The following is a 14,055-nucleotide window of genomic DNA, read 5'->3' as shown; positions in this document are numbered from 1 at the left end:
GCCCTCTCCTGCTTCCACCCCTCCCAGTGTCCTTGGGGACCCCTTCCTCAGCTCCGCACCACAAAAACCTCGCCCCCCCTCAAGTCATCCGGCTTGCAGGCCCACCAGTGAGTGCCCAGCCAGGCCTTGTAACACATTGGTTCCTGGTTCTGACACCTGCCCCCAAGCGATCCTAAACTGAAGTTGCCACAGTGGTGTGACCTGGGGGGGGGGGGCGGGGGGGGCGGGGCGGGTTGGTCTGGCCATGTAGATGCCTGTCTCATTGCAATCAGGACGAAAAGTGGGTCTCAGGCTCCTATTAACTTCTGGGGAGGGAGGGGCATTGGGTGGAAGCATATGGTTAAGCGGGACCAGCGAGTGCTCCATGTTGGGGTTCTCCTGGAGCTGCGGGGTCGAGGCCCACCAGGCATTGACGGAAAGAGCCCTGGTCAAGGCCTGGCCAGAGTCGGATGACCTTCAACAACTCATGGTCTGGGCGCCTGGGTGGCTCAGTTGGTTGAGCGACTGCCTTCGGCTCAGGTCATGATCCTGGAGTCCCGGGATCGAGTCCCGCATCGGGCTCCCTGCTCGGCGGGGAGTCTGCTTCTCCCTCTGACCCTCTTCCCTCTTGGGCTCTCTGTCTCTCATTCTCTCCCTCTCAAATAAATAAATAAAATCTTTAAAAGAAAAAAAAAAAACAACTCATGGTCTTCTCTGGGCACCTGCGTCCCTTTGGTGACGGGACGACTTGACTTCCACCTCTCTTGGGTCTGGGCACCCCAGGAACACATCACAGGCACAAACGGCTAAGTTTTACTAAGCGGGGGTGCAGGTCCCCAAGCCCTACGGAGGACGCCCAGACGAGTAGCTCTGAAAGAGAAGGGCTCAGGGGCCCCATGTCAGGTCTCCCTTGGGAAACCTCAGCTCCTACCCAAATTGGGAGAGAAACTCAGAGCTGCTGGGGCGCACCAGTGCCCCAGTCCCCGCCCCATTCTCGCCAGTGCCAAGAACCCAAAGAAAGAAGACGCGGCGCAGCCGGGCTCACCTGAGAGCCGTTTCGCTGAGGCTTAGGCACCGCCTCCCACCTGAGGCCCCGCCCACCCCTGCCCGGGGATCGGGTCTCCAGCACCCCCTTCCCGCCCCAACTCCGCTCCTAGCGGGGGGCCTTCTCGCGGGCCTCTGCCGGATCCTCGCTGCGTGATCCTCCCCGGGTCGCCGCCCCTTTGAAACCTGAGGCTTCTGTGGCTCTGCCCCGGCCCGCAGACTTTGCCCCGGCGTCCACCGTGGGATCACCCAGGGACGTAGGTGTGGCCCTCCCCTCGCCTCCCCCCAGGCCCCTGCCCCACTCCCGCCCCCCACCAAGGAGGCCAAACTTTTTTTTCCTTAAAACATTTTTACTCCTTTCAACCCAGAAACATCACAATCTAAGCGGACGAGAGGGGAGGGGGAGACACGAGGGCATGGGGGTGGGGGCTTCGATCTGCGCTGGCGGAGGCCGAGCCGAGGCCGAGCCGGGAAACCCTCTCCCCGCCTTTTGGCGTCCCCTACCCCAGCGCGGCGGCCTGGCGTGTGGGTGCTGAGGGGTGCCCTCAGGGGCACTTCCGCTCCACGCACTGCTTCCCTCCCTCCTCATATTCCTGCTTGGAGATCCACATCTGCTGGAAAGTGCCCTGGGGGCGGGGGCACGACAGAGGCCATCAGGAGGGTCCTGGAGGAAGCGGGGTGGTCGCGCCTCCCCACATTCCACCCGTGCAGGCCCAGCCCCTCGGAAAACCTCCCCCTGCCCTCCGACCCTCGCCCAATCCCTTCCGCAGCGACCTCCCGGAGCCTCCCAGCCCTCCGTCATATTCAGAGGGTGAATACCCCTGCTCCAGTCGTTCAATCACGACGTTGATTCATTCATTCAACAAGTATTTATTGCACATCTGTCTGCCCTGGGCCAGGCGCTGGGCTAGAGCTGGGTAGTGGAGCTTACAGCCTCAGGCCAGCCAGCCTGGCCTCCCAACCTCCCTCCCCCAATTCCTCCTGCACCTATCACTCCATCAGACCTTATAAACTTGTCCAGTCTCCCACATTCCCAAGAAGAATCTTTCCTCTACCCTCACCATTCCTGTACCACCTAACTTCTGGATGGGAGTTGTCTTCACTCTGCACGCCACTCCCCACCTTGAACCTTGCCCCTTGAGGGTCTCTTGTGCTGGGCATCTCAGACTTTCCCTTTTCTTTGATGGTTGCTTAATCTCTGCCTGAAAGCTAGTGCCTGTGCCCCTGGTACTGTCCCTGTTTGTCTCCTGGGCTCACAGTTCAAGCCTTCCTGAACCAGCTCATCCACTCCTGGGACTTTTGCTCATGCACTAAAACCCTACTCCTCCCTCAATCTCCCGTTTCTGAAGCTGAATACTAGACCCAAATACTCAGCTGTCTTTTGGACACAGCCTTCGGAGTCCCTCAGGACCGCAAACTCAGCATGTCCACCACTGAGCTCCCCCAGGCCTAGCCCAAAGCTGCTTCGGTGGTCTTTCTTACCTTCTATATTAGCACTGGCCAATATAGTGGTCCTAGAGCACTTGAAGTGTGGCTAGTCGGAACTGAGATGTGCTCTACAGTTAAAAAACACACAACGGATACTGAAGACTAAGTCCAGGAAAGAGAATGTAAAAATCTCATTTTTATATTGATCACACATTGAAATGATAATATTTTGGATATATTGAATTAAATAAAGTGCATTCTTTTTTTTATGATTTTATTTTTAAGTAGGGGCGTCTGGCTGACTCAATTTTTAAGTAATCTCTACACCCAATATGGGGCTCGAACTCACAACCCCGAGGTCAAGAGTCTCATGCCCTACCAACTGAGCCAGCCAGGCGCCCCAAATGAAGTATATTCTTTAAACTTAATTTCACCTGATTCTTGGGGCTCTTTTAAAATACAGCTACTAGAAAATTTAAAGTTGTATATGTGGCTCGCATTACATTCCTGTTGGATATAGCTGCCAGGAGCTAACATCCTGGGCATTGTCCTGGACTCCTCTCTAACTTCTTGTAGCCAAAAGCTGTCCACATTCTGTCCGTTGGGCCCCTGATGAGCTCCCGGTTCCACAGCCTGATACCCACTCCTCTGTCAAGCCCCAGTCACAGTGGAGACCACAGCAGCCCCGGTCAAGCCACCCTCCACTCTACCGCCCCAGTGAGCTTCCTGACCTCGGGTCCACGTCTGTCCATTGCCTTTGGTCTCGCCTGCCTCTCTCCATGGCCCAGGCACCTTCCCTCCCTCTTTGCCTCAAGAGTTCTTACTCAGTCTTCCATCTCAGCTTGAATGCTCCTTAGGAGGCCCTTCGTGACCCTTGAACTAGATCAGGTCCTCCCTTGAAGGAACACCCCCCACACTTTGTGGTGACTTCCTGTTTAATGCTCTCAGCCTCTGGACTGGGCCTGCTCCTGGAGCGGGGACTATGTCGGGCATGCAGGTGGGCCCACAGGAACTGGGCGGCTGACAGGTTCCCAGCCCCCAGCTAACTTCACACCGTCAGCTTCCTGCATTTCTGACCCTTGTTTCTGTCTCCTCGGGGGCTGTCCTTCTAGGAGATGACCTTCCTGCTCTGTCATAGCCCCACTGTTCCCTCCGTGTGACCTACACCTGTGAGATAAAGTTTGCATCTCCAGTTCCCTGCTCAGCATCTTGCCTGTGCCCAGCAGCAGGCCCAGACAAAACTCCAGCTACTGCTCCAGAAAGAGCCTGCCTCCTTCTCTATCTGCCTCTTGCCCACCACCCCATCCTCACTGCTGCTCACTCTGGGACTCTGGGACAATGGAAGGAGCCTCCTCCCAAGGTCCTCCCGTGTCCAGCTCACACCCTGATCTCCAAAGACTCGTTCCTGACGTAGGCTTCCCAAACATGTCTGGGACTGTCACATCACTTCCTCGCCCCAAACCTTCAGTGTCTCCCCTCTGCTAAGCACAGCGGGTGCCTCACCCAACCAATCTCTCCAGCTTCCTGTCCTCCTGCCCCCTGATTTGTCCCGATGGCTTATTCACCCTTCTGGAAGCACTGACTGCTCTTTCTCAAAAATAAATGTTTGTTGAATGAATGAATAAGGAGGCGGCGGGCAAGGGGATGGGGCTGTGTGGGTCTGCCTCTTTCCCACAGTCAGTGCCAGGCCAAGGCCCCTTCCCTCTCACCAGTGAGGCCAAGATGGAGCCCCCGATCCAGGGGCTGAACTTGCGCTCCATGGTGCTGTTGCTGGCGATGAGCTTCAGCCGCATGCTCTGGGGGGAAAGAGGGGCTGGGGGAAGCAGACACCTGGGTTCTGGGAAGGGACAGGGCTGGAAGTGGGGAAGACTGGGAAGCCACAGGGGGAGGGGTCTGCTCTGGTGGCCCGAAGGCTTGCCGTTGGGGAAGGAGGAAGGACTGGGTCCTGAAGAGCTAAGCCAGGACCCTGGTCGGGGTGGGCTCCTACCGGCGGGGTCTTCTGGGAAAGCTCTCGATTGAGCCTGTCCGTGAAGCCCTGGAGCAGCGTGTTCCCGCCCGTGACAATGACACTGCCATACAAGCCCTGACAGCAGAGAGGAGTGTGCCTTCAGGGCACAGCCCCTCCCCATCTCCCCACTGCTCCTGGGCCCCTTTGCCCAGACACAGGCTCGGGCCTCACCGGGCGGATGTCGATGTCACACATGCCGATGCTGGTGGTCACCACGTGGCCCACACCAAGCATGGTGTTCCCCGACAGGCCCTGCCGAGAAAGGTGACCTGGGTTGTGGGCCTCTGCCCTCTCTCCCCAGACCCCAGGGATCCTTCCCAGCCCCCCACCCCCACACGCTGGCATCTGGGAAATCCAACCAGCCCCCACCTCGATACCCTCCACGCAGGCCAACCTTGACATTGGAGGGGTCAAACAGGCCCTCAGGAATGCGGAGCCGCTCAGCCCCATAGTCTGTGTTGTAGCCGTTGGGCATTTCGTAGTGCACTGTGGGCATCTGCGCGGCCACCCTGCCCAGGAGAGAGAGAGAGAGACTCTGCCTGGGGGTGCTCACAGAGGGCCAGAGCTACCCCCAGAGTCCCAGGCCTGCCCTCTTTCCCACCCCTGGGCCGTGGGCTCCACTTACTGCTCATCGTAGGGAGAGTCTGAGACCTGCAGCACCGAGGCCTGGAAGTCCTGAATCACCTCCTGAGGACCCAGGGAGCTAGTGAGGGCCTGGGCTCCCTCCACAGCACCCCCAAGCTGCGCACCTGCAGGGCCTCTCTGTCCCTTCCCCTCTACTCATGGCAGGGGACTAGGAGCTGGGGAGGGGCCGAGGCTGTTTCGGGGGACTCTCTCCTCACATTGCACATGTAGTTATGCCAGGACTTGGAAACCTGGGGTAGCTTCTCCTTCTTCTTCCAGTTTGGAGGGGCGCCCTCCCGAACAGGTTCCTGTGGGGCACAAAGCCTATGAGCACCCTTCCCCACTCCACCCCTGCCCAGCCCACCCTGACCACACCTGTGCTCCTGCAGCTAACAGGCACTGGGTTCTCTGCTCTGTTGCCCACAAAAGGGGTCTCTCCTTCCCTGTCAAAGGAGAGAATGGGGAGAGCCTGTCCCTATGTCCACCACTCATGCAGCAGGTACAGCTGATCTGAAAGGCCCCAGCCAGAGGAAGCGGAGGGCATAGGGAATACACTGGGAGACGAGAACCTTAAAGAAGCAGCCATGTTCCACATGGGGGTCCAGGGTGGACGCTTGCATGCAGTGTCTCAACACTCACAGCAACCCTGTATGCTGTTTTTCCACTTTGCAGGGGAAGAAACTGAGGTGCGGGGAGCTTCGATCTCCTGCTCTAGGTCACACAGCTCTCACATAGCAGAGGCAGACCTTGAACCTGGGTCTATCGCACTGGCCCCCATACATCCTCCTACCAGCTGCCCATATGACCTTGGCCACGTCCTTCAGCCTGTCCGATTGTAAATTAAGGAACTGGACCGAGGGTCCTCTGGGGACCCTGCTGCTCCCCTCTCTGATATCTAGAGGGTCCGTGGGTCAATAGTCATAGGGTGAGTGCCCAAGACTCCCTGGAAGCCCCACCTTGGCTGCAATCATGTAAGGCGGGATGATGTCAATGGCCATTTCCTGGAAGAGTTCCCGGCACTGCATAGAGATGAAATCTCCTGCCAGGGGTGACTTGACAATGCCTGGAAAGGGACAGGGCGTTAGGGGCTGGTCCCTCCCCTCCCCCCAAGGCATCCGGGACCCCGGTCGAGGCCCCACCTTGCTGCAGGACGTAGCCGTCATGTACTGGGATGGCTGTGGTGTGGGTGGCCCCACTGTCCAGCACCAGGCCCGTGGAACGTCCGTTTGCAAAGCTGGCGTGGGATGGGTAGGTCAAAGAGACAGCGGCAGCAAGTGAGGGGACTGGGACTGGGGTCTGGCCCGGTCACTCTGCTCTCCTGGTCCAGCCTATCCACAGTCTGCTGATCTCTCATTCTGGTTTATGACCCATCACTGGAGAAAGGTTCCTGAGACCCCTGTCTCTTCTTCCCTGTCTGAATCACAGCTTCTTCCTCTTTTTCCTTCCTTCTGAGCTCCCAGTTTCTCTTTAGTCTTGGTTCAGTGCTCTGTGGGCCCCTTGAAATGAGGGGCCATATTGCCCGAGAGCCTAGCACAGGGGTCAATGCAAGGCAGATCCTTAAAAAATGAATGCTGATTGGCTGCTTGGGGAGGAAACTCCTCAGTGTTCTATATTCCTCCCTGTTCTCTCCCGTCCCAGCCCCTGCTATCTACATGGTTCTACTCTCCCCCCCCACCCACCCCTCCCACCCCCCATCCCGTTCATCCTGATCCAAGGACTAGGAAAGAGCTGCTGATCTGGCCACCCCAGGGTCAAAAGCACTTAGCCCACAGGGGCCCCTCTGCACTAATGGGGCACAGGGTGGGTGTCTACCCATCCAGGACAGTGATCTCTACAGAATCAGGTCCAGCCTCCAGCTTGGCACACCACAAACCCCACCCTGGCCCTCCACCCAGCCAGAGCTGCTCAAGCCAGAGCATACGCGGTGAGCACGGCTGTCTTGCATAAGAAGAAGGCAGGAATGTTGTACTGCTCGAACATCAGCTCTGTCAGCTTCTCCCGCTTGGCCCGTGTGTTCCACTGGGGAGAAAGTGCAGGAGGGGAGGATTCAAAAAGGGAGAGGCACAGACACACACACACACAACTTGGACTGGGGACAGAGGTCAGGTCTCTTGATCCACACAGACCTTAAGAATGTGAGAACTATGAAGAACGTTAAAGATTACAATCCAAACCCAGCTAAGGAAATCCAAACTCAGAGAGGGAGAGTGACTTGACCACATTCACACACAAAGCCCTTGGTAGAGCTTGGTAGAGTCACAGTCTCTTGACTGCTGGCCCACCGTTCTTTATTGTACAGTATATACTTCGGGCTACTGAAAGGAGTTTATCCCTCTTCCTCATTTTAATCATCTCAAAGGCAAGAAAGCTGGGAAGAGGATTTCTGGTAGAAATTGTGGATTGAATACAAACATCCAATTTTATCCTCTTCCAAGATCCCAGCAAAAGTATAATAAAGGGGTAATTTAGGAGCACCTGGGTGGCTCCGTTGGTTAAGCGTCTGCCTTTAGCTCAGGTCATGATCTCAGAGTCCTGGGATTGAGCCCTGCATCAGGCTCCCCGCTCAGTGGGGAATCTGCTTCTTCCTCTGCGTCTCCCCCCAACTCGTGCTCTCTCTTTCTCTGTCTCTCTCTCTCTCAAATAAATAAATAAAATCTTTAAAAAAGGATGGCAATCAAAAGAAGACATAAACCCATGATGCCTGGCTGGCTCAGTTGGAAGAGCATGCAACTCTTCATCTTGGAGTCAAGAGTTCGAGCCCCACATTGGGCACAGAGGTTACTTTTTTAAAACAGGGGGTGGCTCCAGGGTGGTGCAGTCGGTTAAGCGTCTGACTCTTGGTTTTGGCTCAGGTCGTGATATGGTTGTGAGATTGAGCCCCTCATCAGGCTCTGTAATCAGCACAGAGTCAGCTTGAGATTCTTTCTCCCTCTCTCTCTGCCCCTCCTGCTTGTGCTCTCTCTGTCTCTCTAAAATAAATAAGTAAATCTTAAAAAAAAAAAAAAGACATAAAGCCACAAAAGCCAACCAGCACATGAGAAGATGCTCAACATTGTTAGCCATTAGGGATAGGCAATTCGAAAGCACAATGAGATACCACTTCATACTCACTAGAGTGTTGATAATAATCAAGAAAAAAAAGGATATAGAAAAACTGAAACCCTTGTACATTGCTGGTGGGAAGGTGAAATTGTTCAGCCACTGTGGAAAACAATCAGTAGTTCCTCAAAAAGTTAAACATAGAATTACCATATGACCCAGCAATTCCACTCCTAGTTATATAACCAAAAGAACTGAAAACAGGTACTGAAATAAATCCATATACACAACTATTCATAACAGCACTATCCACAATAGCCAAACATGGAAACAACCCAAAAATCCATGAATGGATAAATTGGAAAAACAAATTGTGGTATATCCATACAATGGAATGTTACTCAGCCATGAAACAGAATAAAATATTGATAAATGCTACAGCATGGATGAACCTTGAAAATATGCTAAGTGAAAGAATACAGACATAAGTCACATGTTGTATGATTCCACTTATAAGAAAGATCCAGAATAGATACATTCATTGAGACAGAAAGCAGACTGATGGTTGCCAAGGGCAGGGAGAGTAGAAAGAAACTGGTTAATGAAAACGTACTTTCTTTTGAGGTGATGAAAATGTTGGGGAACTAGATAAAGATGATGGCTACACAACACTGAATGTATTACACGCCACCACATTGTTAACATTAAAAAAGTTAAATTTTATGTTGTGTGAATTTTAACTCAAAAAAGAGAGAGAGGGAGAGATAGACAGACACCCTCAAGGTTTGGGAATAATAAGGAAGGAGAAAACAGTAACATAGTTTTGAAGGTTGGAAATCAGATAGTTGAGTGGTAACCGACTTAACAGATTCAAAAACACTGACTTCTAAGCTGGTAGTGGAAAAAGCCAGGAACAGCCTGTGTCAAACTGCAGAATCCTCAGAGGGCTCAGCAACTGGTAGTTTCGGGTACCTCTGGCAGTTAAGGTTAAGGGAAAGCTAAAATAAGATTGTTTAAAGCTATTCAGGTGACGGCTCCTGAAACTCCCAGTTCCATGTCACTGGGTTATTACCCACCCCAACCTCTGCAGAAGACGGGAAGTTTATTCCCTAGAGTAAAACTGAGGGTCTCTGGACTGGTGGGACACTTGACACTGTCAGGAGTGAAGACACTATACTTAAAACAGGAGAAGTAAGTGATTCCATGCATATTAAATGGTGAGAACCTCAGCCCTATTCCCTCACTTGGCTCCCAGAAAGGGGGTGACCAGGCCTCTATGTAGGGTACAAGTCTTCCCTGTGGGTTACATCAGAGATCTAAAGATGCCAATTATCAGAGGCTGCCTAACAATCATCCCAGGCAGGTCATCCTATAGCAACATCCTTTACCACCACAGTCAACGAGTGCCCCGTCCCACACAGCTTCCAAACAGTGTTTCAGTCCACCACTTGCAAACATAAGCAGACAACAAGGATTCCTCAGAAATCTGAGAAAAGCCTCAAAAAGGAGATAGAGACTCCCCCAAAAAAGGGCAGGGGGGAAAAAGGCAATTTGGAAGAACAGAGATCATGCAGGGACATGAAAACTTCCAAAAACAGAAACAAAACTAATAATATTCTGAGTGAGATAACGGATGATATTGCACCCATGAAGAAAGGATTGGATGTCCTAAAAAGTAACATTCATGGAACAAAAAAGAGCTCTTGGAAATTGAAAATACAGGAGGAGAGATGAAAAACTCAATAGAAGGGTTGAAAAATTAAGTTGAGGGAAAATCTTGGTAATTAGAGGAAAAGAGAAAAGGAAGGAAAACATAAGAAAAAAATAAGAAAATGAGAGGACCTGTTCAGGAGGTGCAAAACCCAAATAATATTTTCCAAAAGAGAGAACAGATTATTGAGAGAAATAAATCATCAAATAAGTAATTAAAACTATTTAATCAAATAATTACTGACTTATTTTTTCACAGAATTGAAAGACATAGGTTTTCAGATTGAAGGGACATATTGAGTGTCTAGAGCAATGGATGAATATTAAACAATACAATATTCAGAAATTATATAACACTGAGGACAAAGTGAAAATTCTTTTTTTTTTTAAAGATTATTTATTTATTTATTTGACAGAGAGAGACACAGCGAGAGAGGGAACACAAGCAGGGGGAGTGGGAGAGGGAGAAGCAGGCTTCCTGCCGAGCAGGGAACCCAATGTGGGGCTTGATCCCAGGACCCTGGGATCATGACCCGAGCCGAAGGCAGACGCTTAACGACTGAGCCACCCAGGTGCCCCGGACAAAGTGAAAATTCTATAAACTTTCACAAAGAAAAACATTACACCAAAAGATCAGGAATTAGATAGCTCTGCCTTCTAGATGGCAACAGTAGATGCTGGAAGACAATGGAAAAGTACCTTCAAGATTTTAAAGAAAAACGATTTCCAATCTGGAATGTTATACCTAGCTAAGTTATCGATCAGGGTCAGCCATGCAAGGTCTTAAAAATGTTTACTTCTCATGAGCTTTCTAAGAAAGTTACTGGAGGATGTGCTCCAGGAAAACAAGGGAGTACATCAAGAAAAGGAGTAATGAGATACAAGAAATAGGACTTCCAGCATAGGAGAGAGGTGAAGGGATGCTTTAAGATGATGGTGAAGAGAGATGTCAGGATGAGAGCTGTGTCCTCTGTGTAGAAGGCAAAAAGTCCAAAGTGGAGCAAATCAGTGGGTCTTTGGAGAGATTTCTTCAAGAAGATGAAATTGACAGAATACCTAATGGAGTTAATGTTTTGAGAAAGGATATAGCTAACATAAGCAGATGAGTAATAAACAGATGAATAACTTAGGGTCATATTATTAAGTAAATAGAAAGCTAAGCAAAATAAAAACCAGCACAATTTTCAGTTCTAGGGAAAACAGCTGTGCAGGAAAGAAAAGTGACTGTAGTTTATTGCCTGCCTCAGACCTGATTAGCATATATAAACATAAGAGTGTAAATACTGAATAATGATTTTTTTAAAAATCTAAAATACAACTGTATTTAAAGTTGGGGAATGAGGGAAGTGTGTGGTGTGAGCTGCAGGAGGAAAGAGAGCTCAATGTTTTCTTTCTTTCTTTCTTTCAGAGAGTGTACGTGCACGAGGCAGGGGAGGAGCAGAGGGTAAGGGAGAGAGAGAATCCCAAGCAGGCTCCAGTTCAGCATGAAGCCCCAGGTGGGGCTCCATCTCATGACCCTGAGATCATGACCTCAGCTGAAATCAAGAGTCCCAACATTCTACCGAGTGAGCCACCCAGGTGCCCCTCAATGTTTATTTTCTACGGTGGGAAATCAATGCCTAAACCCCAAAAATCCATAAGTAGCATTTTGAGTATGATATTCAGAGATATGGAAGAACATGACAAAACTTATCTAAAAGAAAAGCAGTTGCCTCTGGAAAAGGGGAATGGAAGGAAGAGAATATGAATGGCAGTTTTTTGTTAACATACTTTATAAAGCAAATTGGTTATGTGCATATATAACATTGACAAAAATTTTAAGTTAAAAGGTCCAAAAAGGACTTTGGGGGCGGGGGGGGACAGCAGTGGGTAAGCCCGAATGGGCAAAAGATATGAATGGATAAAACAGGAGGAGGGAGAGGGAGAGAGACTAAAGCCAGGGAGGAAAAAAAAGTGCTTGAAGATGGTGGAGTTGGAAGAAAAGTCTGAAAAGTTAAGTTGGAGTGATGGATGGCAGATGCTTTCAGGGGAGAAGTGAATGGCAGAAAGGAGGCAGGGAGCCCCTGGGGCAGGACTAGGGTTTGGGTGAGGCACTTACCGGGGCCTCAGACATGAGCACTGGGTGCAGGTTGGGCTCGGACTTGACGTGTTTACTGTAGGTGTGATCCAGGATGGCACGGAAGCATTCCCAGTCCTCAACTGGGGCCAGGAGACAAGCATGGAGAGATGAGGGTGGGCCGGCAGGGGTCCAGGGACAGGAAGCAAAGCAAGGAGGGAGGCCAAGTCCAGGGGAGGGGAAGTGAGATCAGTTCCAGCAGAAATCCCCCCTTCCTAGGTATCTGTCGGGACCCTGGGCTGGGAACCAGGCAGCTGTGGGCAGCTGCAAGGTAGACTCCATGGGTGTGGGGTGATGTGTCCCGGGTTGTGGTGTGTGGGCTCCGGGTCTGTGGCGGGAGACGGTGGGTGGGGGCTCCTTACTCATGCCATTCTTGAGGGGCGACATGACCTCTGCTCCATCCCGAGGCACATGCAGGGCGTTGGTGTCGATGTGGAAGATCTTCCCTTTCTTCTCTTTCTCCCCCTCCAACTCCAGCCCGCCCCCCTCCTCCGCGGCCAGCAGCCCCACCGTGGTGGGGAAGTCAGCCTGGAGGGGGGCACGGGCAGGAAGAGGGATCAACCTCCTGCCCCTGTCCAGGCCCATAGCAAGGCCCTCAGCCCGCCCCTGGGTTTACTCCCACATTCCCGCTCTGCAGAGCTGCTCTCTGTGTTGTGAGAACCCTGGGTCACTGGGAAGCCTTGAGAGGAGTCCGGAGCCCCTAGGACTTGGGGTCGGGGCTGGAAGGCTCACCTTGGGGCAGTCCTCCCCAGCGTACCCAGCGCGGACAGAGAAGGAGCCAATGTCAAAGACCAGCGCCCCCACCTCATCTGTGCGGGGAGACAGGTGTGTGAGGGGACTTCTCCCAAACTCTCTCCCCCTGGATAGCTCCAAGAGGAGGTCAGGGCAGAGCCACAGTCTCGCCACCTTCAACGCTTGCCGGGGCAGGTGGGAGCTCGGCCTGGAGTCCGGGGTTCTGGGAGTGGGGATCAAGCCTCCAGCGTCCCTTCTTGCCCGGTGGCCTTATTCAGGCCACTCTCCTTGCCGGGAAAGAAGGGGCCGGTGGGGGGGGGGCGGGAGGAGGTGAGTTGGATGGTGGAGAGTGAGCCCAGGGCGCGCAAGCGACCGACCGACCTGGGAGGACCAAGGTAGGAGTGGCGCAGGACCCAAACCCGTTCGAGCGCCGGGGTGACAGGCCCTGGGGTGCCCAGAGCTTAGGTCGCGCGGGTTCGGGGTGCAGGGCTGCCGGTGAGGCCGCTACAGGCTGGGGAGCCTGAAGCCCGAGGCTAGCTCACCTCCGCCGTAGACGCCCCCGCTCATAATGCCCTCTCAGCTCTGCTCACGGCCCGTGGGCGGCGGCGGGATCAGCACCGAGGCGGCCGGACAGCTCCGGGGATCCCGAGCGGGGCGGGGCGCGCGGTGGCCAATCAGGAGGCCGGATCCCCCGCCCCCAATGGCGCCGCCGATTGGCTGCAAGGCTAGACAATAACCTGACCGGGGGCTGCTGCTTTAAAGGGGCAGACACCGCAACTTTAAGATTTGGGGGAGGATAGCAAGGACTTTGAGACTGACCCTCAGGGATAGCCAGGTGGAGAGCAGGCGTACAAAAGAGATGGAAACCTTGCCCATCTGGAGACCAGGACGCCGCAGGATGGCTGATGGGGCCCCTGCTCCCTTACTTTTTTAAATGGGGTCGAGGAGAGGGCACCATAGCCCTGGAGTTGTCCATGCTCAGGCTCCTGAGCAAGGTTCTGCCATACTGAAGCCTGAATGAAATCACCGGGCGAAGGAGGGAAAGGAAGAAGGGAAGAAGAAGTACAGGAGGGGGTGTGTCTCCATCTTCTCCCTGTTTCTTTCCACCGCTTTTTTTTTTTTTTAACATTTTATTTATTTGACGGAGAGAGAGACAGTGAGAGAGGGAGAACAAGCAGGGGGAGTGGTAGGGGGAGAAGCAGGCTGTCCGCCTAGCAGGGAGCCCGATGCGGGGCTCGATCATGACCCGAGCGGAAGGTAGACGCTTAACGACTGAGCCACCCAGGCGCCCCAACCACCCTTGTCTTTCTAATGGCCCCTCTTTTCCTCTCCCATCCCCGGTGCGTGGGTCCTATACATACGCGTGTACTTGTGC

General features: G+C 52.8%; 1 protein-coding gene across 2 annotated transcripts; it reads right to left on the bottom strand.

The window, feature by feature from the left end:
- Nucleotides 1-1,568: 1,568 nt before the first annotated feature.
- On the bottom strand, nt 1,569-13,247 carry ACTL6B (actin like 6B). Of its 2 annotated transcripts, none has more exons than XM_088017179.1 (14): nt 13,223-13,247; nt 12,681-12,757; nt 12,311-12,476; nt 11,931-12,031; nt 7,005-7,102; nt 6,223-6,317; nt 6,040-6,146; nt 5,302-5,391; nt 5,085-5,146; nt 4,854-4,968; nt 4,631-4,711; nt 4,433-4,534; nt 4,161-4,364; nt 1,569-1,649 (listed from the first exon to the last, which is right to left on the bottom strand). In XM_088017179.1, exons 1-14 carry the CDS (start codon nt 13,245-13,247, stop codon nt 1,569-1,571), a joined length of 1,404 nt encoding a protein of 467 aa, XP_087873305.1. The 2 variants fall into 2 exon arrangements, with proteins under 2 accessions (XP_087873305.1, XP_027966103.1); XM_028110302.1 differs by having other exon boundaries at nt 4,161-4,247; nt 4,439-4,534.
- Nucleotides 13,248-14,055: the final 808 nt, after the last annotated feature.

This window comes from Eumetopias jubatus, unplaced genomic scaffold (assembly GCF_037043125.1).
Source record: "Eumetopias jubatus isolate StellerSeaLion01/CBP00866 unplaced genomic scaffold, mEumJub1_p1.0 scaffold_12, whole genome shotgun sequence".
Classification (NCBI taxonomy): domain Eukaryota; kingdom Metazoa; phylum Chordata; class Mammalia; order Carnivora; family Otariidae; genus Eumetopias; species Eumetopias jubatus.
The sequence above is the reverse complement of the archived record's forward strand: the minus strand, read 5'-3'. Positions and strand labels throughout refer to the sequence as shown.